The sequence below is a fragment of the Cornus florida genome, unplaced genomic scaffold (assembly GCF_030987335.1).
Source record: "Cornus florida cultivar Cherokee Brave unplaced genomic scaffold, ASM3098733v1 CherokeeBrave_3.0.0_Hap2_Chr06, whole genome shotgun sequence".
Lineage (NCBI taxonomy): Eukaryota > Viridiplantae > Streptophyta > Magnoliopsida > Cornales > Cornaceae > Cornus > Cornus florida.
The window spans coordinates 21671274-21680262 of NW_026775576.1; the positions used below are offsets into that span (position 1 = coordinate 21671274).

Sequence of the window (8989 nt, forward strand, 5' to 3'; positions counted from 1 at the left end):
ATGTGTACGTGTATTGGGTCTCTGTTTGAGATGTAGTAGATTAGAACTTGTATGTGGGTCTGACCCACCATTATTTTTCAGGTGTTTTTCAGTTCCAGTCTTAGAGATTGTTCGTGCCAAGCAGAGACAGTCATTCACTCTTCCGACTCTACGTAGGACTCTTCTTCTTGGTTTAATTGTTAGTTTTATTTCAGTTCAGTTATTTCAGTTAGGATATTATTAGGGGTCCATAATATGGATTCCCGAGTTGTAATTTAATTAATTACTGGTATCAGATGATTGGAGGATTTTAGTATGGGATTTTTAATTATCATTTATTCGAGGATTTTTAAATAAAGATTTATTATTTAGTTCCCTTCAGCTTCTTATTTATTTATTTATTTATTTATTATTATTATTATTATTATTATTATTATTATTATTATTATTATTATTATTGTATTCAAATGCTGGTTTATATACTTAATTATTGGTATCCCTCGGATCTGTACTCGGACTTGATCACCCGTGGCTCTAGAATCGAGGGGTATCACAGTTGGTACCAAAGCACTCCAGGTTCAAGTGTCTCTGGAGATCTATCGTTTTAAGACTTCCGCGTAGCGTATTCTTTTATTCAGAGCCTAAGTTTAGGATTCATTGTATTAATTTATGGTCCGCTTAAATCGTAGTGATGTCTGTCTTTCTATGTTAACAGAATGGTTAATGCTAGAAGAAGACGGGACAATCAGAGAAACAGGCAACGAAGGGGAGTGACATGTAGGAAGCAGGAGGAGGAACATGAGGAGGTTAGTCAGTTGCACGTTGAGCAGGAGGAAGTACAACAAAATCAGGAGTCTCAAGATCAGGGCTACTATTATGGCAGGGATCTAGAGTTTCCTCCTCATATCAATGACCTCATTGCTCGGGTTATAGAAACAGGTATAGCAGCTGTACTTCGCAATCTGCCACAAGTTCAGCAGGCACCTATACCAGCACCAGTGGTTCAAACTAATCCTTGGAAAAAGGCTAGGATTTCTTTCACAAAGGGGAGCCCACCTGAATTTTCAGGCTCCACCGATGCGAAAGTAGCTCACCAGTGGAAAAAGGACATCGAGCGACATCTTCGAATGGTTAAGTGCACAGAGGTTCAGAAACAAATGCTTGCTACTTTCAAGCTTGTCGGGGATGCACTCCAGTGGTGGGAGTCAGTTACTTCTGCGGATGAGAGGACTTTATTGATTTATGATCAGTTCAGTGCTCGCTTCGATGAGAAGTACTTTCTATATGCAGTCCGGACAGCTATGAAGGCAGAGTTCCTTAATCTACAGTAAGGGAACATGACAGTGACAGAATATGAGCAGCAGTTCACGCGCTTATCTCTTTTTACTCCAGATGAGGTGGATACAGAGGAAAAGAAACGTAATAGTTTCGTTAAGGGACTTATGTGGTCTATTAAGTGATCTATTATAGGTAGTCCAGCCTACACTACTTATGTTCAGGTGGTAGATGCCGCTCTACAGCAGTATTAGTTGACTGTGGACTTCAGACAGGCTAGGGGTGAGAAGCGGGGTGACATAGACTCTATTAATCAGTCAGCTGAGAAAGGGAATGGCAACGGACACCGACATAATAATAAGGGCAGATTCCAGGGACAACAATCTTGGAAGAAGCATAAGGGTGGTTCAGATGCTCACAAAGATGGGGCATCTATTCAGAGGTAGCAGAATGGGGGACCACAGGCAGGACGGGATCAGCCACAGGCTAAGCAACAGAGGAGGCCATTTGGTACTTTTAAGAGTACTTGCTATACTTGTGGAGTGCTTGGACACACTTCCAGGCAGTGTCCCAGAGCTGGACAGGGACAACAGGTGCAGCAGGGATAGAGGGCACCATTACCTTTACCCGTTCCACAGATTCCGCACATTCAGGGACAGACCTTCCCCGGCTTTACCAGCACCGCCGCAGCCACAGGGACAGGCACCGTAGTAATTGCATTATGGTAGGGTGTACAACCCTATGCCACAGGCTGTTCAGGCACCCCAGGCTGTTGAGGGTATGTTTCCTATTTATGGTTCATTGGGGCATGTTTTATTTGATACGGGAGCTACACACTCATTTGTTTCTAAATCTTTTGTTATTTTATCTGGGATGACGACGCGGGTATACAGTAGACCTCAGGGTATTTCTACACCTTTAGGCAAAACAGCCATTTTACATGAGAGTGATGGGCTTGTGACACTAGATATTGGTAGACTCAGATTTCTAGCTAATCTATTGGTCCTGGACATACACACTTATGATGTGATACTTGGGATGGATTGGTTATCACACTACCATGCCCAAGTTAATTGTTATGATAAGTTTGTTGTTTTCACCATATCTAGTCAGGATATGTACGTCGTCGCTATGCCACGTTCTAACGGGGTTGCTAGCACTTATTTGTTCCATATGGAGGAAGAAATGGAGGAGGAGGTTACTGTGTCATTGGATATCATACCAATTGTATAGGACTTTCCAGATGTGTTTTAAGAGATTCCAGGGTTGCCACATAGTCGCGAGATAGATTTAGTGATTGACTTGACTCCGGGCACTATGCCTATTGCTAGGGCACCATACAGGATGGCACCTGTGGAGATGAGAGAGCTGAAGGATCAGATTCAGCAATTACTCAGCCAAGGTTTTATTCGTAGGAGTACTTCACCCTAGGGAGCACCAGTTCTGTTTGTGAAGAAGAATGATGGTTCACTCCGCTTGTGTATATATTACAGGGAGTTGAACAAGGTTACTGTTCGTAACAAGTATCCGTTACCCAGAATTGATGATCTTTTTGATCAGTTGAAGGGAGCTACATACTTCTCTAAATTTAATCTGCGTTCTGGATATCATCAATTTCAAATAAATTAAAAACAAAGAATTTTGAACCATTTGTTTCACTTTTGGTAAATGTAACTAATGTATCTCACCATGACATTACAATAAAATATAATAATAATTTTATTATAAAATTATAATATTATAATGAAAAGATTTAGATCTTTATTAGGAAATAGTTAGAAATAGAATAAAATAGAAAAAATAAAATTGTTTTAACCTTGAAGAATTCTGAGCATAATAGCATTTATTTTAATTGGTAACTTATTTTATTATTTGATAAATTATTTTATTTTTTTATCTATAAATTATTTGAAACATCTTGATCGAATTTTAATTAAACAATTACCTATTTTATTTTAATTGGTAATTTATTTAATGATTTGAAACATCTTGATTGAATTTTAATTAAACAATTTCCTATTCAATTTTAATTTGTAATTTATTTTATTATTTGGTAAATTATTTTATTAAATAGTTTTATTTTATTTGGTAACTTTTAGGATTTATTTTAATTGGTAACTTATTTTATTATTTTGTAAATTATTTTATTATTTTATCTATAAATTATTTGAAACATTTTGATTGAATTTTAATTAAACAATTACCTATTTAATTTTAATTGGTAATTTACTTTATTATATTGGTAACTTATAGGATTTATTTTAATTGGTAACTTATTTTATTTTTTGGTATATTATTTTATTTATAAATGATTTGAAATATTTAGATTGAATTTCAATTAAATAATTACCTATTTAATTTTAATTGATAATTTATTTTATTATTTAAAACATCTTGTTTACTTTCAATTAAACAATATCTTATTTAATTTTAATTGATAAGTTATTTTATTATTTGCTAAATTGTTTTATTAAATAATTACCTACTTTATAATTAAAAACTAACTTAACGAAATCGCGGGGACAGTGAAGAAGCGATAAAAGATGGAGATAACTTGTCTGTTTCGCAGATTCTTTGTTTTATTACATGTGTATTATTTTTTGTTTTGTTTTGTTTTCTTTAATTAAAGAAACGCCATACGACATTTACACGGATTATTGCTAAAATTATGGAGTCATGACTTGCTCTGGTTCTGAATCATCTAATTGGAGTATGGCAAGATGCTTTTGTTAAAGGTAAAAGACTGCAGGATGCCATGATTGTTGCACATGATTTAATCAGAAATTTCAACTGCAAAAACCACTCCTCAATGGCTCTGAAAGTGGATTTGAAAAAAATCTTATGATTCAGTTTCATGGCAATTTTTAACTTCTCTATTGAAGAATTATGGTTTTGGTGAAAGCTGGATTCACTGGGTTCAAGAGTGTGTTTGCTCAGTGCATTATTCTATATATATATATATATTTCTATACCTAAAAAAATATATATATATACATATATATATTTTTTAGGTAAAGATTATTCTATATTGTTGAATGGCTCTCCAGTGGGTTTTTTTTCAGCCTAAAAGAGGTTTAAGGCAAAGATGTCCTCTCTCCACTCTTATCTTCACTTTGGTTACAGAGTACTTTTCTTTCATGGTTTAGAATTATCTTTATTGTGTGTGATGGTGACATGGACATCAAAGGACCAAAAACAAAATTAACAAAAGTAGCATTAAAGTTCTATTATAATAATGTACTTGATTTATAATTATTTTATTTTTAATAATGAACAATTATAATAATCTATTTCAAGAAAATATGCTAAAAATCAATGAACATCAAATCTACAAACATGTATCAGTCTTCTTTTCTCTTTCAATGCGCTAACTCTTTTGTTTTTTGTCGTTTACAGAATATGTCTAATTAGAATTTTGTTAACCACTTTAAATTATATTTAATAAAAAATTCTTTAATATTCATTCTATGGTCATTAGATATGTAATTAACAGAAAAATTATTATTTAAATTTTCTTATTGGTACTTAATCTATTTGAGTTTAATAAATTATATATGTCTAAGTTGTTTTTATTTTATATAGTAGAATTTTACAAATATTTATTGCTTATATATATAGTTAATAAAATAAAAACAATACAATTATTGATCAATATATATTATTCACTTCTTACAATTTTTCTTGATAGTCAAATATTTGTTTATGAATATTATTAAAAATCAATGAAGAAAGTAGGTTGAAGAATATACATGTGTTAGCAAGTGAATGAATCTAATAATTAATTTTTATCAATTGGCGGATCTCAAAAAAATATCTTCAATCGATTGCCAGATGGACAACAGAATGATATACACCCCTCAAAAATTGGAGCACGCGGCAACACTCATCATACCCATGTACCATAAATTGATGTACAAAAATAGAATAATTTATATAAAATTGAAAAACAATTCAAACACATGAATAGTTAAGATTGCATCTCCCATATATAATTACATAGATATTTGTTTATTGATATAATAATCAAAATTAATGGCTCCAGAAACAAAAACAAAAAGAAGAATTTTAAAAAAAAATTGCAAAGTATTGAAATTTGAAAAATATTACAGTTTTCGTTCAAAATTTTGTACGAATCAAAATTTCTATTTGAGTACCATGAAAGGTATTATGAAAATGAAAAAGAAGATAATGTTGTTATGAAAAATTGAAAAGATATAGAAAGGAGTTATAAAAAACTAATTAGATACCAAGAGGCTAATGGCATAGCGGTATCAGGCTTCTACTTTCTAAAGAGAGATCATATGACACAAAATTGAATATAAATTCCAAAGGAAAGAAATTAAATAAAAACTCTATTAATTCTTATTTTAAAAATGAATATAGAAATATGTTTTTTTTATTAAATAAAATATATGATTGAAACTCAAATTGGAATAAAATATATGATTGAAACTCAAATTGGATAAAATATAAGATGAAAACTCAAATTGGATAGAAACTCTAAGAACTTCTTGTATTTTTAATAAAGTAATGATAGGGGAACCGAAAAGGAATTTCCGAATTAACATCGAAACTCAAACTGGATAAAATATAAGATGGAACTCAAATGAGATAAAATATAAGATAGAAACTCAAACCGGATAAAATATAAGTTGGAAACTCAAACTTCTTGTACTTAATATAGATATAGATTTTAAAAATAGTATTTTTTTTTTTAAAACTAAATAAATTATAGGATGGAACTCAAATTGGATAAAATTTAGGATAAAAACTCAAAGGAGATATGGAAATAGATAAATTTACTCTTTTTTTTTTTTTTTTCCATTATAATAATAATTTAAGTCTATTAAAATACAAAAAATTTAGTATATTATTTACTTATTTTTATTTATAATGCATTTTAAATACGTTTAAGTACATTATTTAAAGTTTGAGTATTTTATTTATGTATTTTATTTACAATGCATAAAATCATAATTAAGGAATCCATGTATAAGAATACTTACAATTCACATACAAATATCAATTAATATAGAGTATGCACATATAATTCAAAAAATAAAAATAAAAGTTTTGGCTCACTTAACAAGTGTTTATTGAAAACTGTATTTTTTTTTAATGAATTTGCGTAGTTAGATTATAGATATATGGATAAATTAATTCTTATAAAAGATTTTTACATATAAAACTTTTAATTGTTGAGCATAATTTGCTCCATTGCCCTAATTTTTTTTGCTCAAAAAAAAATTTCCTCGACGAAGTATTGCTTTTTCACTAATATTAAAATGAATTTTTTGTTTCTTACTGTAATTATTTTATTTATATTCTATGCTATTATTAAAAATACAAAAAATTAATTGCAGTTGTTTAATTTTTTAATAATTTAAATTTTTTTTTTTCAGTTCTATTCTTTTTCTAACTCTCTTTTTCAGAGTTCATATTTTCACTAATATCAAACACAAAGGAATAAGAAAAAGAAAAAAGAAGCAGACGAAAAATCGAAACCCTAATCGAATCAACTCACACTCCAAAAAAGAAAGGTAGTGCTTCTTTTGTCCAGTTCTTTCCCTCATCACCATTGGTTTAACATTCGATCGATCCACATAACTTTACTCAGAAAGATCATCTCATCCTTTTTTTTAAGTCTTCGCACTCCGATTGGTTCTCAAGAAAACGCAGAAAAAGTAAAGAATCAGAACTCCATATCTTATATCCGTCCGAAAGTTGTACACCAACACTCACGACTGTTATCTCAAATATATATATTTTTTCTCACAGTTTCTCGGCGAACAAACAGGACGAATACATATAATTTGTGAGTTCTGATTTCGGTTTTGATTTTTGTTTCTCTGATTGTTTGTAGGTTTAGAATGGCGGATAAGGCGATCGTCAACGGCGTAGCAACGGACGCCGCCGTTGATCGGACGGTGGTTATCAGTGGAAAGGAAGACCGCGACGACGTTTTCGAGGATTTTGGTGAGAACGACGCGAAGAACTCAGATTCGACCCAAAGGATTGCGGGTTTAGAACAAGAGAAAGTTCAATTGGGTGAGGAAAACAAAGCTATGAGGGAGAGGGTTGTGAAATTGAGTGAAGAGATCAAAGGGTTGGAGAGCGAAAAGGAAGAGATGAAGAGAGAGATAGATCAGTCTGTAGCCGACAGGAGAGCTTTGGAATCCATTGCTGCTAGGGCAGCCGAGCTTGAGACTGAGGTCTCAAGGCTTCAACACGATCTGATTTCTTCGATGACAGAAGGAGAGGAAGCGAAATTGGAGGTATCGGAATTGAAGAGAGCAGTGGAGGAGCTGAGGAGGAGCGATTCGGAGAATGGGTTGAAGGTGGAGGTGCTTGAGAAGGAGAGGAATTTGTTGTTGGAAAGGGTAGGAAAGGAGGCAGAGAATGAAAGTCAAATTCGTGATCTGGAGAAGAAAATCGAGACGTTGGAGGCCAGAGAGAGTACTCAGAATGTTGAGAGAATTAAGATTGAGGAAGAGGCAAGGGGGATGATTGATGAAAGAGAGAGTGAAATTCGTCAACTGAAGAAGTGGGTTGAAGAGTTGGATTCCAAGGGTTTGAAGAGTGGTTTGGAGATTGAGAGGTTGAAGAAGGAGAAGGAAGAGCTGCAGATTATGAAGAACGAATTGGAAGCACTTTTGAAGAAATCAGATAGGAAGACAAAGGAGATGGAATCCAAGATTGAGAAATTAGAAAAGGAATTGGAGGCAGCGGAGCAGATGATGATAAGCGGGCTGAAGGCGAAATCGGCAGAAGGTGTTAATGGCAAGGCGGTGGTTATGGATGAGGTTGTTATTGAAGAAGGGCAAAAGGGATCAATGGGTTTGTTGAAGCAGCAGTGGCCAATGCTGGCAGCATCAACTGGAGCAATTGCTGCAGTGGCCGTTGTGTGCTACCTTCGCTACGGAAGGCAAAGGTGATTGGGTGGTATTTAGGAAATGATAGAACATGCATGAAGAAACTTGCAGAATTTTGGTTTTCATTTCAAGTGCTAAAATGGTTTGATTTTGTTAGGTGCTGTGCTTTTGCTTCGCTTTGTTATCGAGTATTTTAGTTCAATATTAGAAGTTAAAGAAAGTTATTCTGTTTTGCGAAAAAGTAATATTCACAACATTTTCTCCTAACCTTTCAGTTGGTTTGCTATGTATCAAACACGATCATTGTTGTTACTTGGATGTAAGGATATGCTCGAGTTTATGTACTATTTTAGGCCAACAAATTAAGGTTGAATCATGCAACAGAAAACATAATATTGTTTGGTATTTCACATTACTCATTGCAGTGCTCCATTAGTATATTGTGGTTGGTTATTGTGATTGCATGAATTTGACACTTTTCAGGAGGCTCTTATTGGTTATATGCCTGATATTTCTATATTACTATCTGCCTTCATTTCATTGCGATCTGAAAGTCGTAGATGCTGATTGAGACCATCGATGATAATTCTTTATTACTATATGCGTTCATTTAATTACGATCTGAAAGGTGTAGATGCTGATTGAGACCATCGATTCTAGCAATTTATTACCATTTGTTTCATTATTTGCTGTTCTCTGTTTATATTGATGATTAATTTTGGATAATACTCCTAATATGTCTCTTTAGGAGGTTGATTCCTTCCCGAGAGGGGTTGAATTCTAGTCGGCATATATATCGTACGACACTTGTGCCCCATGGTATAGTTTTGAATCGCGTATGAGTGTTGTCACTAAGGGAAGAT

At 33.0% G+C, this 8989-nt stretch overlaps 1 protein-coding gene across 2 annotated transcripts; it reads left to right on the top strand.

Moving 5' to 3' along the window:
• The first annotated feature begins 6677 nt into the window (after nucleotides 1-6677).
• On the top strand, nucleotides 6678-8556 carry LOC132311173 (peroxisomal and mitochondrial division factor 2). Of its 2 annotated transcripts, none has more exons than XM_059808941.1 (2): nucleotides 6678-6794; nucleotides 7118-8556. In XM_059808941.1, exon 2 carries the CDS (start codon nucleotides 7125-7127, stop codon nucleotides 8187-8189), a length of 1065 nt encoding a protein of 354 aa, XP_059664924.1. In that variant the 5' UTR covers nucleotides 6678-6794; nucleotides 7118-7124; the 3' UTR covers nucleotides 8190-8556. The 2 variants fall into 2 exon arrangements, with proteins under 2 accessions (XP_059664924.1, XP_059664923.1); XM_059808940.1 differs by lacking the exon at nucleotides 6678-6794 and adding an exon at nucleotides 6801-6938.
• The last annotated feature ends 433 nt before the right edge of the window (nucleotides 8557-8989 follow it).